General features: G+C 35.4%; 1 protein-coding gene across 8 annotated transcripts in view; it reads left to right on the forward strand.

Moving 5' to 3' along the window:
- HMBOX1 (homeobox containing 1) overlaps positions 1–25,385 on the forward strand; it is a 198,141-nt gene that overhangs the window by 81,951 nt on the left and 90,805 nt on the right. For all 8 annotated transcript variants that reach the window (XM_042983540.1, XM_042983543.1, XM_042983544.1 and 5 more), the window contains exons 3-4: positions 13,180–13,656; positions 21,562–21,647. In XM_042983540.1, coding sequence (XP_042839474.1) covers positions 13,180–13,656; positions 21,562–21,647 — 563 coding nt within the window. The remainder of the gene's footprint in view (positions 1–13,179; positions 13,657–21,561; positions 21,648–25,385) is intronic.

Below are 25,385 nucleotides of genomic sequence, written 5' to 3' on the forward strand. Positions count from 1 at the left end.
AAATTATAAGAAACAAAGTGTAGAAATGACAGAATGTACCTTTGTTAATGCACATTAAAATACTATTCTTGATATCTAAGAAAACTTCTAATCTTGGCATTTTCTCAGTGAAACATAGTACCTTCAGTGTTATATGTAGGATTTGATCCTGCTCATCATGCCATTGTTATTCTACTCTATAGTGATCATACCTTCCATTCTAGCAATTGTAGATCTTTTTACATTAGGTATATCTTTGTACTAGGGACCTCTTTTGGTGCAAGGCACAAACATCTAATTTAAACAAACTTTGGGAGGAAATTTAAGCTCTTACATCACATACAGTAAGAGCAGAGATATAGCAGTGTCTCAGGAATTGCTAGAACAAAGAATATGAACACTGCAGAGCTTTCCCTTTTGCTCTGCATTTCCTGCTATGTCTGCTTTATTCTGCTACAAAGTGGCTTCTTCCACAAGGTGAAGAATGTACCAAACTAATGTCTTCCTGCAACTGAGCACAGTTAGAGTGACTGTCCATCTTCCTGCTGGTCTAACCTAAATATTTTGATGAAAGCAAGACTTGACTTCCTTGTGTACCTACCCCTGTGATTGGAAACAGTGAGGCATTCTAGGCAGACAAAATAATACACATTATCTCCTTTTCTGGCTGTTATCTCCTTTTATGGCTTTTGGGATAAAAGTGTTTCCCATAGTCAGTTAATCTGAAATTACCTAAAATACTAAATTGTTTTAGATTCTGTGTGAATTGTTAGTTTTGATATTTCCAATACAAGCTTTAGGATGGATTCTTTTCAGTAATTGGTTAAATTCACATAAAATTTGTTTTAGTTTTATGCTAACATACAGACTGCTGCTCCATACAGAGAAAGGTTTGAAGAATTATATACAGATACTATTGTATTGATTGAATTTTTTTTTTTTTTTTTTGGTCCATATAATAAAACAGTTCTTGAAGTCTCATTTAAGTAAGGTCAGTTTTGGGGGGCACCTGGGTGGCTTAGTCGGTTGGGTGTCTGACTTCGGCTCAGGTCATGATCTCACAGTTTGTGAGTTTGAGTCCCACCTCAGGCTCCATGCTGACAGCTTGGAGCCTGGAACCTGCTTCAGATTGGGTGTCTCCTCTCTCTCTGCCCTTCCCCTGCTTGCACTCTGTCTCTGTCTCTGTCTCTGTCTCTGTCTCTCAATTAAAAAATAAAAAAATTTAAATTAAGGTCAGTTTTGGGGTACCTGGGTGGTTCAGTCAGTTAAGTGTCCAACTTCAGCTCAGGTCATGATCTCGCAGTTCACGAGTTCGTGCCCTGTCAGGCTCTGTGCTGACAGCTCAGAGCCTAGAGCCTTCTTCGGATTCTGTGTCTCCCTCTGTCTCTCTGCCCCGCCCTCACTCATAATCTCTCTCTCTCTCTCTCTCTCTCTCTCTCTCTCTCTCTCTCTCTCTCTCTCTCTGAAAGATAAATAAAATATTTTAAAAAATTTTAAGTAAGGTCAGTTTATGAAGTATTTTGAAAGCATTAAGACTGATGTTAGCAAAGGACAGGCCTACTTTATTTACAAGAGAAAAGAATGGTGTATGGAAACCTCAGCCTATCAAATCAGTAAATTAAGGGGTCAGTTTTTTGGATTACTAAAGGGATTGGGCAGTCAATCTTTTATTTTTTAATTTAATTTTTAATTTTATTTCCAGTATAGTTAACATGCAGTGTTATATTAGTTGCAGATGTACAATATAGTGATACAATTATATACTCAGTGCTCATCATGATAATTGATGACAGGATTACTCTTAATCCTCTTCGCCTATTTCACCCATCCCTCACCAGCCTTCCCCTTGGTAACCATCAGTTTGTTCTCTATAGTTAAGAGTTTGTTTTTTGCTTTGTCCCTTTTTTCTCTGCTCGCTTGTTTTCTTCCTTAAATTCCACATGAGTGAAATCACATGTATTTGTCTTTCTCTGACTGACTTATTTCACTTAGCATTGTACTCTCTAGTTCTATCCATATTGTTGCAAATGGCAAGATTTCATTATTTTTATGACTGAATAATATTCCATTGTATATCTATACCACATCTTTTTTATCCATTCATCTGTCAGTGGATACTTGGGCCACTTCCGTAAGTTGACTCTTGTAAATAATGCTGCAGTAAACATAGGGGCTCATCTATCTTTTTGAAATAGTTTTTTGTTTTCTTTGGGTAAATACCCAGTAGTAAAATTACTGCATCATAGGGTAGTTCTATTTTTAAATTTTTGAGGAACCTCCATACTGTTTTCCACATTGGCTGCGCCAGTTTGCATTCCCACCAGTAGTGCATGAGGGTTCCTTTTTCTCCACATCCTCATCAACACTTCTTGTTTCTTGTGGTTTTGATTTTAGTCATTCTGACAGGTGTGAGGTGAGATCTTGTAGTTGTTTCTTTTTGTTTTTTTTTTTAAGTTTTTTGAGAGACAGAGTGTCAGCGGGGGGTGGGGGTGGGTGGGGGGGAGGGAGGGACAGAGAGACACAGAATCTGAAGCAGGCTCCAGGCTCCAAGCTGTCAGCACAGAGCCCAACGGGTGGCTCGAACACGTGAACCGTGAGATCATGACCTGAGCCTAATGCAGATGCTTAACTGATTGAGCCACACAGGTGCCCCTAGGGATCTTGTAGTTTTGATTGGCATTTCCCTGATGATAGTGATGTTGACCATCTTTGCGTGTGTCTGTTGACCATCTGTATGTCTTTTTTTCTTTTTTTTTAACATTTATTTATTTTTGAGACAGAGAGAGACAGAGCATGAACGGGGGAGGGTCAGAGAGAGGGAGACACAGAATCTGAAACAGGCTCCAGGCTCTGAGCCGTCAGCACAGAGCCCGACACTGGGCTCGAACTCATGGACTGCGAGATCATGACCTGAGCCAAAGTTGGCCGCTTAACCGACTGAGCCACCCAGGCGCCCCAAGTATGTCTTTAGAAAAATGTCTGTTCGAAAAAAAAATGGAAAAATATTCCATGCTCCTAGATAGTTAGAACAAATATTGTTAAAATGTTAATACTACCCAAAGCAATCTACATATTCAATGCAATACCTATCAAAATAACACCAGCATTCTTCACAGAGCCAGAACAAACAATCCTAAAATTTGTATGGAACCAGAAAAGACCCTGAATAGCCAAAGCAATCTTGAAAAAGAAAACCAAAGCAGGAGGCATCACCATCCCAGTCTTTAAGCTGTATTACAAAGCTGTAATCATCAAGAAAGTATGGTACTGGCACAAAAACAGACACTCAGATCAATGGAACAGAATAGAGAACCCAGAAATGGACCCACAAACGTTTGCCCAACTAATCTTTGACAAAGCAGGAAAGAATATCCAATGGAAAAAAGACAGTCTTTTCAGCAAGTGGTGCTGGGAAAACCAGACAGCAACATGCAGAAAAATGAACCTGGACCACTTTCTCACACCATACATAAAAATAAACTCAAAACGGATGAAAGACCTAACTGTAAGACAGAAAGCCATCAAAAGCCTAGAGGAGAAAGCAGGCAAAAACCTCTTCAACCTTGGCTACAACAACTTCTTACTCAAAAAGTCTCCACCTCCGGAGGCAAGGGAAACAAAAGCAAAAATGAACTATCGGGACCTCATCAAGATAAAAAGCTTCTGCACAGCAAAGGAAACAATCAGCAAAACTAAAAGGCAACCGATGTAATGGGAGACGGTATTTGCAAACAACTTATCAGATAAAGGGTTAGTATCCAAAATCTATGAAGAACTTATCAAACTCAACATCCAAAAAACAAACAATCCAGTGAAAAAATGGGCAAAAGACACAAATAGACACTTTTCCAAAGAAGACATCCAGATGGCCAACCGACACATGAAAAAATGCTCAACATCACTCATCATCAGGGAAATACAACTCAAAACCACAATGACATATCACCTCACACACCTGTCACAATGGCTAACATTAACAACTCAGGCAACAACAGATGTTGGTGAGGATGCAGAGAAAGAGGATCTCTTTTTCACTGCTGGTGGGAATGCAAACTGGTGCAGTCACTCTGGAAAGCAGTGTGGAGGTTCCTCAAAAAACTAAAAATAGAACTACCCCATGACTCAGCAATTGCACTACTAGGTATTTATCCAAGAGATACAGGTATGCTGTTTCAAAGGGGCACATGTGCAGCACTATCAACAATAGCCAAAGTATAGAAAGAGCCCAAATGTCCATCAATGGATGAATGGATAAAGAAGATGTGGTATGTATATGTATATACACACACATACCACGCATACATACATACATACATACATACATACATACAATAGTGTATTACTCGGGAATCAAAAAGAATGAAATCTTGCCATTTGCAACTATGTGAATGGAGCTAGAGGGTATTATGCTAAGCAAAATTAGTCAGATAATCATAGGACTTCCTCATGTGAGGACTTTAAGATACAGAACAGATGAACATAAGGGAAGGGAAGCAAAAATAATATAAAAACAGGGTGGGGGACAAAACATAAGAGACTCTTAACTATAGAGAACAAACAGAGGGTTGCTGGAGGGATTGTGGGATGGGGATGATCCAAATGGGTAAGGGGCACTAAGGAATCTATTCCTGAAATCATTGTTGCACTATATGCTAGCTAACTTGGATGTAAATTAAAAAAATAAATTTAAAAATATAAAAACAAAGTCACTGTTATAGAAAATACTTACAACAGAGAAAAAATGATAGTTAAAAACAGTTGAATGTTAATATATATAAAATAACACATATTACCTTTATGACATATAATAAATCTTTTACATAATGTAAAAAAAAGAAAAATGTTCTTGTCTTCTCATTTGTTAATTGGATTATTTGTTTTTTTGGTGTTGTATAAATTCTTTATATATATATATATATATATATATATATATATATATATATATATATATATAGTTAATATAATTTATCGTCAAATTGGCTAACATACAGTGTGTAAAGCGTGCTCTTGGTTTTTGGGGTAGATTCCCATGGTTAACCGTTTGCATACAACACCCACCCAGTGCTCATCCCAACAAGTACCCTCCTCCATGCCCATCACCCATTTTCCCCTTTCTCCCACCCCTCCATCAACCCTCAGTTTGTTCTCTGTATTTAAGAGTTTCTTATGGCTTGTCTCCTTCCCTCTCTGTTTGTAACTATATTTTTTTCCCTTTCCCTTCTCCCATGGTCTTCTGTTAAGTTTCTCAAGGTCCACATATGAGTGAAAACATATAATATCTGTCCTTCTCTGACTGACTTATTTCATTCACCATAATACCTTCCAGTTCTATCTGTGTTGCTGCAAATGGCATCATTTCATTCTTTCTCATTGCCAGTAGTATTCCGTTGTATATATAAACCATATCTTCTTTATCCATTCATCAGTTGACGGACAATTAGGCTCTCTCCATAATTTGACTATTGTTGAAAGTGCTGCTATAAACATTGGGGTACATGTGCCCCTATGAATCAGCACTCCTGTATCCTATGGGTAAATTCCTAGTAGTGCTATTGCTGGTTGGAACAGTAGCTCTATTTTTAATTTTTTGAGGAACCTCCATACTGTTTTCCAGAGCAGCTGCACCAGTTTGCATTCCCATCAACAGTGCAAGAGGGTTCCGTTTCTCCACATCCTTGCCAGCATCTGTTGTTTCCTGAGTTGTTCGTTTTAGCCATTCTGACTGGCATGAGGTGGTATCTCAGTGTGGTTTTGATTTGTATTTCCCTGATGATGAGTGATGTTGAACATCTTTTCATGTGTCTGTTGCCCATCTGGATGTCGTCTTTAGCAAGTGTCTGTTCATTTCTTCTCATGTCTTAAGTGGATTATTTGTTTTTTGGGTGTGGAGTTTGGTAAGTTCTTTATAGGTTTTGGATACTAACGCTTTATCTGATATGTCATTTGCAAATATCTTCTTCCATTCCATTGGTTCCCTTTTAGTTTTGCTGATTGTTTCCTTTGCTGTGCAGAAGCTTTTTATCTTGATGAGAGCCCAATAGATCATTTTTGCTTTTAATTCCCTTGTCTTTGGAGATGTGTCGAGCAAGAAATTGCTGTGGCTGAGGTCAAAGAGGTTGTTGCCTGCTTTCTCCCCTAGGGTTTTGATGGTTTCCTGTCTCACATGTAGGTCTTTCCTCCATTTTGAGTTTATTTTTGTGTGTGGTGTAAGAAAGTGGTCCAGGTTCATTTTTCTGCATGTTGCTATCCAGTTTTCCCAGCACCATTTGCTGAAGAGACTGTCTTTATTCCATTGGATATTCTTTCCTGCTTTGTCAAAGATTAGTTGGCCATACATTTGTGGATCCGATTCTGGGTTCTCTATTCTATTCCACTGATCTGAGTGTCTGTGCCAATACCATACTGTCTTGATGATTACAACTTTGTAGTAGAGGCTGAAGTCTGGGATTGTGATGCCTGCCACTTTGGTTTTCTTTTTCAATATTACTTTGGCTATTCAGGGTCTTTTCTGGTTCCATATAAATTTTAGGATTGTTTTTTCTAGCTTTGAGGAGAATGCCGGTGCAATTTTGACTGGGATTGCATTGAATGTGCAGACTGCTTTGGGTACTATAGACATGTGATGATATTTATTCTTCTAATTCATGAGCAGGGAATGTTTTTCCATTTCTTTGTGTCTTCTTCAGTTTCCTTCATAAGCTTTCTGTAGTTTTCAGCAAACAGATCTTTTACATCTTTGGTTAGGTTTATTCGTAGGTATTTTATGGTTCTTGGTGTAGTTGTAAATGGGATCAGTTTCTTGATTTCTCTTTCTGTTGCTTCATTATTGGTGTAAAGAAATGTGATCAATTTCTGTACATTGATTTTGTACCTGCAGCTTTGCTGAATTCACGTATCAGTCCTAACAGCTTTTTGGTGGAGTCATTCAGGTTTTCCAGGTAGAGTATCATGTCGTCTGTGAAAAGTGAAAGTTCGACTTCTTCTTTGCCAATTTTGATGCCTTTTATTTCATTTTGTTGTCTGATTGCTGATACTAGGACTTCCAGCACTATGTTAAACAATAGTGATGAGAGTGGACATCCCTGTCATGTTCTTGACCTCAGGGAGAGTTCTCAATTTTTCCGCATTGAGGATGATATTAGCTGTGGGCTTTTCATATATGGCTTTTATGATGTTTAGGTATGTTCCTTCTATCCCAACTTTATTGTGGGTGTTTATTAAGAAAGGATGCTGTATTTTGTCAGATGCTTTTTCTGCATCTATTGGCAGGATCATATGGTTCTTATCCTCTCTTTTATTAATGTGATATATCACATTGATTTGTGAATATTGGACCAGCCCTGCAGCCCAGGAATGAATCCCACTTGATCATGGTGAATAATTCTTTTTATATGCTGTTGAATTCATTTTGCTAGTATCTTATTGAGAATTTTTGCATCCATGTTCATCAGGGATATTGGCCTGTAAGTCTCCTTTTTGGTGAGTCTCTGTCTGGTTTGGGTATCAAGGTAATGCTGGCTTCATAGAATGAGTCCAGAAGTTTTCCTTCGTTTCTATTTTTTGGAACAGCTTGAGATGGATAGGTATTAACTCTGCTTTAAATATCTAGTAGAATTCCCCCGGGAAGCCATCTGGCCCAGAACTCTTGTTTGTTGGGAGATTTTTGATAACTGATTCAATTTCTTCACTAGTTATGGGTCTGTTCAAATTTTCTATACTTCCCATTTGAGTTTTGGTAGTGTGTGGGTGTCTAGGAATTTGTCCATTTCTTCCAGGTTGTCCAGTTTGTTGGCATATAATTTTTCATAGTGTTCTCTGATAACTGTATTTCTGAGGGATTGGTTTTGATAAATCCATTTTCATTCATGATTTTATGTATTTGGATCCTCCCTCTTTTTCTGAGAAGTCTGGCTAGCAGTTTATCAATTTTGTTTATTTTTTCAAAAAGTCAGCTCTTAGTTACATTGATCTGTTTTTCTTGGATTCTATATTGTTTATTTCTGCTCGGCTGCTGGCCTTGGAGTTTCTTTGTTGTTCTGCTTTGAGTTCCTCTAGGTTTTCTGTTAGATTTTGTATTTGGGATTTTTCTTGTTTCTTGAGATAGGCCTGGATTACAGTGTATTTTCCTCTTATGACTGCCTTTGCTTTGCTGCATCCCAAAAGGTTTAGACTGTTGTGTTTTCATTTTCATTTGTTTCCATATATTTTTAAATTTCTTCTCTAAGTGCCTGGTTGACCCATTCATTCTTTAGTAAGGTGTTCTTTAACCTCCATGCATTTGGAGGTTTTCCCAGACTTTTTCCTGTGGTTGATTTCAAGTTTCATAGCATTGTGATCTGAAAATGTGCGTAGTATGATCTGAATTCTTCAATATTTATTGAGGGCTCTTTTGTGACCCAGCATGTGATCTATCTTGGAGAATGTTCCATGTGCACTCAAGAAGAATGTGTGTTCTGCTGCTTTAGGATGAAAAGTTCTGAATATATCTGTGAAGTCCATCTGGTCCAGTATATCATTCAGAGCCATGGTTTCTTTATTGATTTTCTGTTAGATGATCTGTCCATCATTGTAAGTGGAGTATTAAAGTCTCCTGCAATTACCACATTCCTACCAATAAGATTTCTTATGTTTGTGATTAATTGTTTTATATATTTGGGTACTCCCGAATTGGATGCATAAACATTTATAATTGTTAGCTCTTCTTGATGGAGAGACCCCATAATTATGATATAATGCCCTTCTTCACATTTTGATACAGCCTTTAGTTTAAAATCTAGTTTGTCTGATATAAGTATGGCTAATCCAGCTTTCTTTTGACTACCAGTAGCATAATAGATGGTTCTCCATCCCCTCACTTTCAATTAGAAGGTGTCTTCAGGTTGAAAATGGGTCTCTTGTAGACAGCAAATACATGGGTCAATTCTTTATGTATTTTGGATACTAACCTTTTATCAGAGATGTCATTTGTAAGTATCTTCTGCCATTTATTAGGTTGTCTTTTAGTTTTGCTGTTTCCTTTGCTGTGCAGAAAGAAGCCTTTTATTTTGATGTAGTCTCAATAGTTTTTCTTTTTGTTTCCCTTGTCCCAGGGGTCTATCTAGAAAGATGTTGTCAGAGAAATTATTGTGCTCTGTTCTGTCTAGGTCTTATGGTTTCAGGTCTCACAGGTCCTTAATTCATCTTGAGTTTATTTTTGTGTATGGTATAAGAAAGTGGTCTAATTTTATTCTTTTGCATGTAGCTGTCCAGTTTTCCCAATATCATTTGTTAAAAAGAATGTTTTTTCCCCATTGCTTAGTCTTGGTATTTTGCCAAAGATTAGTTGACCATATAATCGTGAGTTTATTTCAGGGCTCTCCATTCTGTTCTATTGATCTACGTGTCTGTTTTTGTGCCAGTACCATACTGTTTTGATTACTACTACTTTGTAGTAATGGTACTTTGTAGTATATCTTGAAATCTTGTAGCAAGGTACTTTGTAGTATATCTTGAAATCTGGGATTGTGATACCTCCAGTTTTGTTCTTCTTTTTTAAGATTGTTTTGGCTATTTGGGTCTTTTGTGGTTGCATACAAATTTTATGATGATTTACTCTAGTTCTGTGAAAAATGCTATTGGTAATCTGATAGGGGTTGCATTAAATCTGTAGATTGCTTTGCATAGTGTGGACATTTTAACAATATTGGCTTTTATAATTCATGAGCATGGAATATTTTTCCATTTGTTTATGTCATTTGCAGCTAATTTTAAAGAGAAGTTCCTAGGATTAGGGGTTAATATATTACTAAGCACTGGATGGAGCAGACAAAAGGTTAAGGGTTATAACAGAAAGTGGAGTGTTAGTGTACTTATAAGCCACTCAGAAAATGTTCACATAGATATTCAACAAACTTTATTTAAGCATAATATACCTACTGAAAAATACACCTATCAATAGTCACAACTTGATGGATATTCACAGTGAATATAACAGTGTAATGTTAACTAGCATAGAGCATAGAACATTAGCAACACTGCATAGCATTTTAATAATATATCATTTATGTTAAGCAGGGTGTATTGTTCTTTTGAAATTGGTCAGGAAAAAAAGTAAATGAGTTACTCTGGTTGTGAAATTTTCTCTTCTCTGTCAACCAGCTTATGATATATGTGGCAGGGGGGCATTTATTAAGCTAACAAGTAGTAAAGTACAATTGTAATAGCCACAGTATTTAGGTAGCTAACGATTGGGAACAGTCCATGTGTCTAAAATAGAATGGATAAACATGTAGTATATTCCCATAATGAAGTACTACTCAACAATAAAAAGGAACAAACTACTGATACAACGTTGTAGATCAGCCTCAAAAACTTTATGCTGAGTGAAAAAAGTACATAGAAATTACACAAAAGAGTACATAGAACTTCCATTTATATCAAGTTCTAGAACAGGGAAAACTAATCTGGGGTGGGAAAAATTTGAGCAGTGGTTCCCTATGAGAGAAGCAGTCCCGGATTAACTGGGAAGGGGCCAAGGATTAACTGGAAATGGGCACTTCTTGGAGTGGTAGTAAAATTCTTTATCTTCATACACATTTTCACTGATTGTGTGTGTGTGTGTGTGTGTGTGTGTGTGTGTGTGAGAGAGAGAGAGAGAGAGAGAGAGAGAGAGAGAGAGAGAGAGAGAGAAGGAGAGAGCACGCAGATGTTTTCACAAGTCAGGGAGGGGCAGAGGGAGAGGAGGAGAGAGAATTCCAAGTAGGTTTCATTCCCAGTGTGGAGCCTGATGCAGGGCTCGATCTCATGACTGTGAGATTATGATCTGAGCCAAAACTAAGAGTCAGATGCTTAACTGACTGAGCCACCCAAGTGTCCCTTTTTAAATTATTTTTATTTTATTTTTTATGTATTTCATTTTTACAGTATGTACTTCTCAAAACTCTTAGAATGGTAAACATAAGATTTATGCATTTTCTTTTATGTAAATTTTACCTCAAAAGAAAAACATGAACAAATAACTGAACTCAAGTTAATGAAATGCATGTGGAAGTGTCTAGGAGGAAGTGTACAGATGTCTGTAACTGAATTTGAAATGCATAAAAAAAGATGAATGTAGGTATGAATGTAGGTATGAATGCATAGGGAATGCATAGGGAATGGATAGTTAATGGATATAATGGATAGTTATAAAGTAAGTAAAATGCTAATGAGAAAATTCAGATGGTTAGTATGTGGGTGTTCACTGTAAATTTATTTTAATTTTTCTGTATGTTTATTATTTTTCATTATAAAATGTTGGAGGAAAAAACTTAGGCAATACAGTAATCATGAAAATAGGACTTTTATCATGGATAGCTTGTCACAGTGAGTATTGGAAGAAGACGGAAGATAATGTTTAGGTGTAAGACATTGTAGCCTGTGACCACAAATGGCTTGCAACATGTTATTTTTGGTTCACAAAATGTTTGTTTTTATTTTTAATTAGCCTGTCTCTAAAACTAGAGTGATTTCACATAAAAGGTCTAGATTTCTGTCTGCTTATTTTTAGAATTTGAAAGACAAAACAATCAATGGAATAAAATAGAGAATCCAAAGATAGATACAGGTTTGTATGGATATTTTGCATATGAGAAAGGTGGTATTTCAGGTTAGAGGAAAAGAAACATATTACTCAGTGAAGCATTTGGGAAAAAATAAAGCTGAAATCCTTTCACACTTACTAAGTAAATACAAATTCCAGATGGACCAAAGATTAAAAAAAAAAAAAAAAAACTATTCCTAGAACCCCTAGTCCATCAGTAGAGTGATTTTATCTAAGTGGTTTTAACTGGAGACTTAAAAGAGTATAGCCTATATCCCAGATCATAGGATTCCAGTAAGTTCTGCAATATACTGGAAAACGGAATCATACATGCTTTTGGAGTCAATAAGATCTAGGTTTAAATCTTTTTTCTGCTCTTAATCAGACTTTTTGCAAGGTACAGAACCAATCTGAGCCTTAGTTTCCCCAATAATCAGTCAATATAAAATCTTAAAATTCTGCCACAGAGGGTTGTTTTGAAGATTAGATGAAATTTCATTATATGAAACTGTTGCCCAATTCCTGCCGAGAAGTGAATGTTCAATAAATTTGCAGTAGAGAGGGATGAATAAACAGACTTTGAACAGCTATGGAGAACTGGCCCAGAACAGATATTTACCTGTAAAGGTTGAGAAAATTCCTTGACGTTTATTTCCATTAGCAAACACTTATCTAGAGCCTACTGTATGCCATGAATCCTATTTGGCACTAGAACTATAATAGTAAAAATAGAAGAAATTACCACTTAAAAAAAATCTTAAATTAGGATAGTCAGGTTTTTTAAGAAAAAAATTCAAGTAGTGAGAATATTTAAGTTTGATAGTTTCCTTAAACTTAATATTGTTATGACTCTGGCATTTTGTGGTGTGCTACGGTTTCTTGTGTTAGTTAAAGGAACCATGTGGAAGCAATTTTCTAAGAAAAATGAATAGTTTGGCTACAACCATGAAAGATCAATTTCTTGGGATAACTGTTAAGAGAGAATGCATTACAGAGATGAGATACTAAACGAAATTGCTAAGTGGTGGGTGAAATGCTTAATGAGATTTTTAATGTACTTCTCTTTTCCATTTAAATATTTTTGCTAGTTACTGGTATTTGCCTAGGCTTACCTTACCAAATCATTTGTTTACACTAAATGAAGATAATAGAGTTCCTAGGTCAGTTTTGCTGATATTTAGTAAATCGAGACAATACAAACTATTTTCTCAATAACTTTTCATTAATAGTACTCTAATGTAGAGTACTGAATTTGAGATGGTAAAAATACCTGCAAGTAATCAGATAAGCTAGGATTAAAAGTATATGTATCTAATCTGCTATTTTGGTATTAATGCCATATCTGAAATTGTGCTTCAAATATTTACCAAATTGCAGAAAATGTAAATTGTATGCCAAATTGGGTTTTACATTATAGCTAATGTCCATCTGCTAATAAACTCCGTAACTATACCAATCCATTTGCCATGACAATAATGTTTTGGCATGGAGAGATTATTATAATATATAATGTAATTTTTTATAATAGTAATGTCTTAATCACTTTCATTAAGGTGTAGAAATATTTTGCATCTTCTGAGCATTCTCTATAATGATACGTTTTTTGGTAGTATTGTAAATAAACTTTTTTTTTTTTTTAGTTTGCTGGAAACCATGTCTCACTATACAGATGAACCCAGATTTACCATAGAGCAGATAGATCTGCTTCAGCGCCTTCGGCGTACTGGAATGACTAAACATGAAATTCTCCATGCCTTGGAAACGTTGGACCGTCTTGATCAAGAGCATAGTGACAAGTTTGGAAGAAGGTCCAGCTATGGAGGAAGTTCTTATGGGAATAGTACCAACAATGTTCCAGCATCTTCCTCTACAGCTACAGCTTCCACACAGACCCAGCATTCTGGAATGTCCCCATCACCTAGCAACAGTTATGATACCTCCCCACAGCCTTGCACTACCAATCAAAATGGGAGAGAGAATAACGAGCGATTATCTACATCCAATGGAAAGATGTCACCCACTCGCTACCATGCAAACAGCATGGGTCAGAGGTCATACAGTTTTGAAGCCTCAGAAGAGGACCTAGATGTAGATGATAAAGTGGAGGAGTTAATGAGGTTAGTTATTCTGCTTACTCAAGAGTCCCCAGAATGTCTGTGTTCTTAGATTGGTTTTGAGTAATATACTGTATTTCAGCTACTTACCTGTTAAGAATTGTGATTTCCCCCTCCTCCTCTTGGAGATGAAAGAAAAAAAATTTCTAATTTTATGATTATAATTCAGATTTTGTCTTCTCTACCTTAGCCCTTTCTCTTTGCTGCTTGATAAACCTTTTACATTCTGTTTACCAAAGCAGAAGTTAGCCTTCTCTTTGTAGTTCTAATTGCTAACATCTGTATTTTCTGGATTTTTAACAGACACATTCTGATCCTTAGAATTTTTTTTTGATCCTTAGAATTTTTGAGAGAGATGATTTTATGATACAAAATGTATACACTCTTAATTTTTCACTCTAACATACCACAACAAAAGAATTTTGAGGACCTGGTATTTAAAAAGTGTACTTACAAAGAATAGACATGGTTTCTACCCCTAAGCAGCTAAAGTTCTAATTTAAGAGATGCATATATTTATATATTTTTTGTTATCCGTTACAAGGGAAGTATAAGCCTTTGTTGTTTTAAACACTGAAAAAGAGAAAAGTCCACTTTCAACAGAGGTGATTAGGAAAGACTTCACACTGGACCTGGAACACTTTGAGGACAGAACCATGTGTTTTCAAATGTTGTGTTTCCAGAATCTAGAATTGTCCTTGACACAGAGTAACGGTTTAATATGTTATGTGAATGGATGAATTTGAGCTAAATCTGAAAGAATAGCCTTTGTTTTGAAATATAGGAATTTTATTTAAAGTTAAGGGAATAGTAAATAATAGGTAGAAAAGGCAAGACATGTTTAGGCTTCTAAAGATTGTATGGGCTAGACTATGGTAATAAGAATATTACGACTCAGTACGGGTTTTGGAAGATTTGAGTTCCACGCAAGTAGTTTATGTTTAATTTGACTGGAATTAAGGCTTTTTTACAGTTCTGTGGGAATAGACATGATAAAAGCATTGTTTTCAATAGATTACCACTACTGTAGTAGGGAGGAGAGCCTGCAGGTAGTTACAATAGATAATGAAAGAATTTACAGTACAAATTTTGTCAGAAATAAAATTAAAACCTATGAGTTATAGTTCTTCCTAAAGATTTTAAGACTTGAAGATAGTATAATGGTGACTTAATATTGCCATATGGAAGATCTATTCTATAGTACTGCCATGGTAAAATACCTTTTAAACAAACAGTCCCAAATTTGTTTTTAGGGTTACACTGCCTTATATGGAATCATGAGTTGAAGGGCTATTGCATCTAGATGCCAATGTAATTCCTGTGATGAATAGGTTCATAGAGCAGCCATTGGACCCTGTTATTTAAATGTTTAAAACTTAAAAATATAAGAGATCAATTTGGCTTTGAATTCATTGTCATTTATTAAAGCAGCTAGCCACAGTTTAGGTGTTCTTTTGATTTTAATATGTATATCATTGTCATGATTGAGCGAGAAAACCATTTGGGCAAATAGAAGTTACTTAAGTCACTGAAATATAACAAGGTTAGCTTTTAATTATTCTGAGTAGAGAGGGTATCACTAATAAAATTTATATGCTACTTGTTTTTTGTTGTTGCTGTCATTAATCAGTTTTAATAAACTTTTAACATATAATAGTTAATTCCCAAATGTGTATTAGACTGCCATGAAATTTAGGGAAACTTTCATGTTAACAAAGGGCTCTGGGAGATTGACCAAGATCTAAAGCTTGACTACAATGGTCTAAAAACTTGACTATTAACTCTTACATTGGCATATTGTTGTAATGCAACTATGTTTTCAAAATAAACAGAAAACCTATTTAGCAATGAATAGGATTTGTAATTAAATCCCACCATAAATGCACCTTCACGTTTCATCATTAAATGTATACATGTTTAGGCACTGTTACCAGCATTTAATTTACAAACTGCCACTTGTTGTATAGTTAGGATACTTTGTCCTATTCTCTGCTTCTTTGAACTTCTACTTTGGTTCTCTAATCATCTAGGGGGTCTCACTGAACTTTCTGTCTCTGTGGTCCTCTGCCATTTTGTTCTCACCCACACTGGCACTCCTCCTTTGTACTGACTTCTAATTTTTCTCAAGTTTGCACATAGTAACCTTAGATCAGAGGGAGAAGTTTATTGCATGACTATTCTCAACCTTTTAATCATCATAACAGTGCTGTGTGTGAAGTGGAGCAGAAAAATTGAGATTCACAAAATTTAAATAACTAGCCCAAGAAAACCTAGATATTAAGTGGCAGAGCCTGAATTCTGACCCACGTCTTTATTACCATGTCTCTGGTATCTGTTGCCTCTGTAAATAAATTTTTCACATCTGCAGATTTCAGTAAGATTTTAAGAACAGTGGTAGATACAACACAAGACAAAGTTGTGAATGCCTTAATGGGCTGTTCCTCCCTCCCTCACCCCCCACATGCATTTGCCACTTTAGATCATTTACTAACCAGATGAATTTTTATTTGGTAGAGTGTTAGAGAAATTTTTGAGCGGTGGATCTTTCAGTATCCTGTGCCCACATAGGGCTATCCTGCCCTCACTAATCACTCAACACTATGGTGACATTATAGTGAATTAGATTTGGTGGGCTGTAAGTAGGGAGAATGAGTACCTGCATGCCTTCCTGTCTCCTTTTCTAGATACATGTAATTCACATCTTGCATGCTCACATTTCCCTGCGTCTACAGCACTCAACCATAAGATAAATATTTTTCAAATTACATAAGCCGTTGAGTTCAGACTTAATACCTAATAATTTCAGGGCACACAAGGAAATTCTTTATAGAAATTAGGTTATAATTGTATATTTGATCAACTTTTTAGGAAAGAATCAGAAAGAAAGTAGCTTTTCTCATTTTTAATTGATCATGGTGAAACAAGAAAGAAACTAGAATGTGAGCTCTCAACACATTATTGAATATATAACATTTTAGGAAGAACTTTAAATAAAACCAAGAGCTAGAATGAAAACCCATTTCACATATTAATATTTTTAAAATGCATCTATTAACACACATATTTATATACTGTTGTATATATACATCCGTTTATATTACAGTGTACATCTATTAAAGTGCGTCTGCTCTTTCACGTATGTATTATAAAATAACAAGTAAAATGAGGCTTATGAAGAAGTCATAAACAATGCCATATATTATAGGTGTTATGCTTAACTACCCATGTACTTAAATGTTAGTATTTTATACAAACTGCGTTAGTATTTTATACAAGATCTAAGACTTTATTCTGAGTGGTTATCTATATGCCTAACAATAAGTGATTTAGGATATTTATTTTCTAAATTCAGTTATCATGTTGTTTATACATATAGAGTAGCTTTTCTTTGAAAATTATCTTTAAAATTTTTAAATTATGCTTTGTCTCCATGAGTAGAAATTAAAGGAGCAGGTTTTTATTTAAAAGCTAAAGAATTTATATGTAATTATATTTTCTCACCTGTGAAATAGTCTTTGTAGGGACTGGTCCATCTCTGGAAGTCTTTGAGATAGATGGCTACCTTTAAGGGGTCCTAAAGAATGTGTAGTGTATATCAACTGAGAAAATACAGAAGATGTTAAAGCATACAACTTTTAAACACGTAGTCTTTAATAGCCTTCATTCTGGAAATGGAAGGATTGCCATTTTGAACTAGCATAAATAACTCTTTTTCCATTCTGATTTAGGAAGCTTAAACATACCTGAGATTAAGAATTTAGAGCTGTTTTATAAATTATCTAGATCAGGTTTGCCATACTACAACCTTTTATCTTCAACTACAAATTTGTTCATTCACTGAACAAATTAAGCTCTATTATATGCAAACCCCATGATGAATAAGACGCAATCTTTGTGCCAAAAGACTTCACAGGCTAGTAGGAGTGATAAGACCAGGTCTGGGGAACTGCTATAATACAGAATACCATGTAATAGGTTAGCATGTGAGTAGTATAATTGAAATGATAAAGTTAGTTGTTGTAAGAAAGAGATCTTTCTTAGCTATATCAGGGAGAACGTCTCTGAATAGATGACTGTTAAATTGTGTCTTAAAGAAAGGGTGATTCTACAAAGAGGCATTCCTGATTAATTCATTTGGATATTAAGAAAGGTCTGTGGGTAACAATGGAAAGTTTAGCAAGTTATAAAAATAATGACAATGGAGGGTGGAAAGGAAGAATTTTATCCTCATGTGGAAATCACCCAGATAGATGAATTCAGCATGGCTGTGATTTGGAAAAGGTAGTAGGAGGAGATGACATCGATTTTAAGTGGTTCGATGCAAATAGAGTGGTAGATTATCTTGGAAGTAAGCCATGGAATCAAAGAAGATCAACTTGTGTTTTACTTTAATTTCGTAAGACTTGAGGAGTACAAATCATGAGGAATGTGAGATTTTTAAGAGAAGTGAATCATGATAAGCACTTGGTGATTAAAATAAAAACTTGAAAAAATTGGTTTTCCTAAAAAAAAAAAAAGTGAAGAAAAAGGGATCCATTCTTTTTAAAGAGGATGAAAAATTTCAAATGAAGACAGAAGGTAAGCAGTAGGAGAATATAAGGAAGTTAGATTTGGAGTAAACAAAAGAGTTTTCGCATCAGGAAACTGGTGATTTCAGAGTTTTGATGTGGACAGTAGGAGAGCCTTGTTGTTAAAGAAGACTGAATGAGGGGGAATATGTGAAAGTTTAAAGAACATAGTTAACCCTGTAGAATGGAGGTCTTTGAAATACACAAGAGAACTGGACACAGTGAAAGTTGAATGCTATTACTATTTTGAAAATACAGGTCTCCCCTCACCCCCCGCCCACCATCTGAAAGCTTGAATTATACCACTTCACTTTTAGGAAAGACCTACATTCGTACCTGTTTTCACTAACCGAAATCCGAAGGAGATTTTGGCTTTTACCAAACTAATGTAGCTCTTTTATAAAAGCAGAGTGGCATACTGCGAACCTTCAGAAAGCAGGGGATACCTATACCTGATGAAACCAACTAAACACATCACTACTTGTGTCTAAATCTTTCCATGGTGCCTTAAAGCACCTGATATAGATGTTTACTTCAGATGTAGGTAATTATAGCAGATCCTTTGTTTCTTCTTCTGGGATTCTTTCTAGAGTTTTATAAAATAATAGTCATTGTTTAATGGTTTTACAGTTTCAAAAAAATTTTCATTGAAGAATTTTTTTTATATTATGCACATATACACACATATACATACATTTAATACTAAATTTTATTTAAATTTAATTTCCATGCTTGGAGAAAAATTTTAAAAGCCTTGTGATGGTGGTATTAATGTTCTCATTTTACCAGATGATGAAACCAGGGTCCAGCTTTATTAAATGACTTGCCCAAGCATATCCTTATCTTTTAAGTCTTAAGTTTTTCTTCAGTTTGAAAAAGCTTCTCTCTGGTAAAGCAGTTGACTAAAGAGGTTTTGTTACTATTATTTTTTTAACTTATTTTAACTTGGTACTTAGGAACTTGCCAAGTATCTAAAAATATAGTCTATGGGAGGGTAAATGAATTGCTGCTGTTTTGCAGACTTTTTGAAGTTCTTTTTGTCTTTCTGCAGCCCTTGATAATGTCATACTGCAAGGCTGTGAATAATTCACAAATTGGATATTTCCTATTGGAATAATTGAATGTTATCTCCTCTTTATGATTTAGTGTCTACTCTAGGTGAATTTGATTTAAAATAAATTGATTTAAATTCCAATTTAAATCCGTAGTCAAGAAAATACCATTTAATCATTTTTCCCAGAAAGCACGTTTTTTATTTAACCTTAATAAATATTCTGTTAAACTCACTTTTCATTTTCCTAGAAGGATAGTCTATACATTGCAATGCAGTGCTTTATTTAAATTTTTTCAGATTAATTTTGAAGCTGTATCAGAGACCAAATGATTTGGTTGTTTTATTTACGTAAGGCAAATTCATACTGCTGAAATTATCCCTTGCGCAGGTATTTATTGGTGGATTTTGAGAGCCATTTGGTCTATACTACCTGTATTATACAGAGCAGTTTATTTTATTTGACTTTAAAATGTATTTAAATGTATTGTGCCTTTTTATTTCAGATACACAGTTTTAAATCAAATGAGAGTGCATGTTTTTCAAAGAAATAACTTCCAATATGAACAAGCATTTTGGAGGGAATCTAGCCAGTATCTAGATCAGAATCTAGAGGAGTATGAGAAATTTTAAGTATTGGATTAGGCAGCTGTTTTCTTTCTTTAGGAATTTTTTTGACTAGCATTTCTAACCAGTAGGTCAGGAATATACAGTAGAGCTTCAGATTGAAAGCTTGTCACTACTATTACTTCTCTGCTCTTTTCCAGAAAGAATTCCTGAAAGGGAACATTGGTATCCACTCACACAATGTATAGCCCCTCCTCACGAAAGGGCTAACATACCTGTTCTAAGTTAAATCACAACTGATTATTTTTGGGTAGGATCTTTTCTTTTGTTACTCCAAATAATCTTTAGAAAGACTTGGGCTCCTATAAGTAGTTTGGAAGTTTGTGGTTCATTTACAAAATGATTTGTAAAGATTTCATGATCCTTTTTTCTCAGATCAGGGGTCGGAAAGAGTAGATGGTAAACATCTTACACTTTGTGGCCAAGAGGCAAAATAGAGGATATAATACACATACTTAATACTTAACATCTAAGAGGGAAAAAAAAGTCACAGATTTTTATTGACAAAATACAATATTGAATATAGTTTTTAAAACATAGGCCTACCAATAGAAGGATGGAATTTTTGGTGAGGAGATAATACTTTGCTTAATTCATGTTTAGAGTTAGTGTTCTCTGTCATCACATAATGACTGCAAGTGTGAAAAACATTCTTACTTAGCTCTTACAGGTTGTATAAAAACAGTTGGGAGGCCAGATTTAGCCATAGTTTGCTGACCCTGTATGAGATTATAAATTACCACTATTCTGTGTTTTTTTTGAGCTTGATCAAAAATCAATACTTTATTTATGTAATCCTTTTGAACATAAAGTATTCAAAGAGAAATTGGTTGGTTTTAAGGGTATAAGTTTTACTTAAAGTGTATTTGTTGTGGTGGAGAAATAGAAGTCTTGCCTTTCATTGTTCTAGTAAATGTCTCGTCTTGTGAGAATTTGTTGTTGTCTTAGTGGAGGAAAAATTAGATCTATAATATGTATGTAATCTCAAGGACACAATATAGTTTTAAGTACTCTATATTACATATAATAGGAAATTAATGTTGCCTTTTTATATTAAAATTCTATATTCATTTCATCCCACTTAATTTTTTTTTTTTGGTTTATACAGGAAAAAGAAGGCAAATTAAAATTTTCAAATGGCTAATGTTTTTAGCAGTTGTAAGAATGATGATGATTTCTGTTCCTTTAACAAAGGTTTTAAAATGAACATTATTTATGCAGTTTCATAGTTAACATGCGAGCCCACAGTCTACTCACAACTGATTTTTGTTGTTGTTATTGCTTTTTATTTTTCTAGGATTTCTGTCTGTGTAAGGTATATTCATTCCTCAGTAATGAAACTTAGTATATACCATATGGCAGCCTTGTTCCTAATGTGAATTATACACAGCATGCGATTAACCATCGTCTGGTATGAGACTTATATCTACTGTGGCATTCACTAAAGCGTCTGTCTGATGGTGTGATGTTTTAGGACTTGAATATTTGGTGTTTCTTGGTTTGTTTTAATTTCATATTTTCACACAAGCTTGGTCTGTTTACCTTTATTTTTGTGTTCTTTCTTTCTATGTGCTCCCCACCTCTCTGCTTCACCTTTCTTAGCAAAGATGAGGATTTCTACCTTCAACATACATTGTTGGTCTTGTCTTCTGTTTTTGTTAGGAGGGACAGCAGTGTGATAAAAGAGGAAATCAAAGCCTTTCTTGCCAATCGGAGGATTTCCCAAGCAGTTGTTGCACAGGTAACAGGTAAGAGCTAAAGAGCCCTTTATTCTGGAATCATGTCTAGTCTCTGCCTTCTGGTGCAGATGTTGGAATATTGCTTGCATTTCTGCATTGCAGCGCAGACCTGTCAACTTAGGCATAATAATGTATGCCTATGATTTAAAACCCATTGTCTCTGATATCATGAAACTTCTCCAGTGATTTTTTTTTAAACTGGTGCTAGTAAATTTTATAGCATTTGTGATAACCACAAAATTCCCCATTTTATGACTAAAAAAGGGTCTCTGGTTTTCTTGTAACTGACAGAGCTTATGACACATGCACATCCAACTGCTATCTACATTTCATGTTTTTAAAAGCTTGCAGTCCTCCTGATTCTCAATTTTACCAATTAAAAAATTATCCATGAGAGTAAAGGAAGTTTTTTTTTAAGCCCTTTTCATATGTGAAGCTCTCTTCGAACTGTTACTGAGAAGATAAGAGTTATCATTGTCTTCTCTTTGTTCTTTATATACCATCCCATTACCCACCCCACCGCAGCCCCATCTCAAGTATGTGGTGTATATGTGTCATTCTCTATTCAGATTGCGTTTTTTATGGAGTTCTTAAATATGGGGGTAGCATGTCGTGTTTGTTGGTATGTATTCTTTCTTTCTTGGATATCAGTGATTTATTTATAAGACCTAATATAAACTCAGCTATATCTTAGTCGTTAGAAGAACTGGAAACTCTTTTAACTGCATTTTGTATTTGGTACGTTGTTGTATGTTGTACATTAATGGATTTAAAAATTAGTTTTTTCCTCCTCCCCTCCTTGTTTGACATGCCGTTAGCACCTACGTGACTTTGGGCTTTTTAGCCTCTGCATCTCAGATTCTTACCTATATGATGAAATAGTTGGATCTAATCACATAGTACCTTCCAATTTTAAGATATCATTTCTGTTCTCTAGACATCGGTATTTATTGAAGCTAATTTATGTAAAAAAGTTGTTATTGACCATCAGTATGGTAAAAAATGAAACTTGAGATTTCAGAAGTCTTAAATTTCATCCCAAGAATCAACCAATTCTAATACATATGTGTGTGTGATATATAACACTACTAACATACTTTTACAAATGATGCCTATATTCATGGTAAAAGATTCTAATTAAAGGCATATCCTTCCATGTAGAAATCTTTCTTAATAGAAGGATGTGTACACATTTAATTTTTATACCTTTCAATAGAATATGTAAAATACATTTTTACCTTTATCTTCAAGGATTAAGGAATATGCTAAGGGCATTGTAAGGGCAAGTTAAGTGGGTTTTACCAAAACCCACTGATGTGCACTGTGAAACGACAGAGTATTGTCTTTTCAGGGCTTTTACTTTATCTCTAAGATTAGAAACAATAGTATCTTCTAGTTTGTCAGCTACAAAAAAGAATAAAACTGTAGTGTTATAGAACGGTATTATAGAGTTGGTTATTTTTCCAGGTGGAAGTGTTTTTGAGGATCTTGAATCCCCCGAATCTTGAGTCATCTTAGACTTTTAAAATAGTAGCTTTTGGGGTGCCTGGGTGGCTCAGTCAGTAAACTGTCCAACTTTGGCTCAGGTCATGATTTCACAGTTTGTGAGTTCAATACCCACATCTGGCTCTATGCTGACAATGCAGAGCCTGCTTAGGATTCCCTCTCTGCCACTCCCCCACTTATGCTCTCTCTCTCTCTCAAAATAAAGAAATAAACTTAAAAAAATGAAAGTAAATAAAATAGTAGCTTTTGAAACCCATGTGACATTGATTCACATTATAAGAAAATACCTTTAAAAGGAATTTCTTAGGAATATCTAAAGGGAATAGCTACAGCATAGTGGATTAAACACAGTAGTATTGCCTTTTTGGAAAGGGAAGCTGAAAGATGTTTTAGCGTCTTGCTACTCAAAGTGTAGTCCGTGGAACAGCATGATTTGGAGCTTGTTAGAAATGTAAAGATACGGAGTACCACCCTAAACCTGCTGAATCAGAATTTTCATTTTAACCAGATCCCCAGATAATTTGGGTTTGAGAAGTACAATTCTAGGAGATTGGTAAGCTTTTCTGACATTAAATTTCAGTGGACTGGCATATTTTTAACATTGTGCCACTCAGTAAGAGTCCTCATAATGCCATCTTGTGGTTCTGAAAATATTTTTACACATTACTTGTTATATCACGTGACCTTTATTTTGCTTCTATAATCATAGGATTTGGTACTGTTAAAAACTTCTTCCCCCATTTCAACCTCAATCCAACTTATTCTTCCTCCTCTTCATTCCTATTCCAAAAGGTTGGGCACATTTTCCCTTGATCACATATCTTTAATGGTTCTCCATTGTCTGAAAAATGAAACTCCTTATAGTCTGACTCCAGCCTTCTTTTTATTGCCATCTTCTCTTCAGTATTCTCCCTAACTAAATTTAGATACTCACCATTTTCAGAATTCTCATTTCGATGCTTACAAATCATTGTTTGTGCCTAGTATGCTTTTCCCCTTCACACTTCAGCCTTATAAAGTTCTGTTTATCAAGATTACCTTGAGGTGCCTGGGTGGCTCAGTTGGTTAAGCATCTGGCTCTTGATTTCAGCTCAAGTCATGATCTCACAGTTGGTGAGTTCAAGCTCCACATCAGGTTCTGTGCTGATGGTGCAGAGCCTGCTTGGGAATCTCTCTTTCTCCCTCTCGCTCTGTCCACTCTCTCTCTCTCAAAATAAATAAAATTAAAAAAAAATTTTTTACCTCAATTATTATCCTCATTCTGGCTTCTTTGATCACTTTAGCACACGTAGATCTCTCTTTTTTTTTTTTTTTTTTTAAATGTTTACTTATTTTGAGGTGGGGTGGGGCAAAGGAAAAGAATCCTAAGCAGGCTCCTCACTCTCAGCTCGGAGCCTTATGTGGGGCTCAATCCAATGAACTGAGATCATGACCTGAGTTGAAATCAAGAGTCAGATGCTCAATCAACTGAGCCACCCAGGTGCTCTTAGAATTCTCTCTTTATGAAATCAGTTACACTAAGTTCACCACTCTTAGGTACTATGCCTCATTTCAGTTATGCATTTTAGAGTAAAGTTCTTTAAAAGCAGTGATCTTTCAGGGCACCTGGGTGGCTCAGTCAGTTGAACATCTGACTTCGGCTTAGGTCACGATCTCATGGTTCATGGGTTCAAGCTCTGCATGGGGCTTGCTGCTGTCAGTGCAGAGTCCGCTTCGGATCCTCTGTCTCCCTTTCTCTCTGCCCCTCTCCTGCTCATGCTTGCTCCCTCTCTGCCAAAAATAAATAAACATTTTTTTTTTAAAAAGCAAAAAAACAAAAACCAGTGATCTTTCTTGCACATTCCCAGAGAGTCTAGCATTATACATACTTTCTGAAGATTTCATGTTTACCTAGCTGCCTTGTAGTGCTGTCTTGTAGAGTAAAAGGAGTTTTAGTGAAGCTGACACAAGCTGAACATATGAAAGTTTATCCAATATTAACTTTGTCCAGTGACGTTCCCTCTCCAAAAATAATTATTTGTTCACCAAATGCTGTGTGAATTTCTGCCCTTAAGGAATTTGCATCTTTCTTTTATCTGCTTTAATTCAGTTATTTACATAAGGCAGGGGAGTGAGGGTGATTTATAACAAGATTGTTTCATTGTCCCATTGGTCAACTTAGTGAATTCATTTATTTCTCATGTATTACTGTGTTGCATTTTCACCTGGCCCATCAAACTAGCCTCAGGGGCAGGGCTTTTC

Source organism: Panthera tigris, chromosome B1, assembly GCF_018350195.1.
Source record: "Panthera tigris isolate Pti1 chromosome B1, P.tigris_Pti1_mat1.1, whole genome shotgun sequence".
Classification (NCBI taxonomy): Eukaryota; Metazoa; Chordata; class Mammalia; order Carnivora; family Felidae; genus Panthera; species Panthera tigris.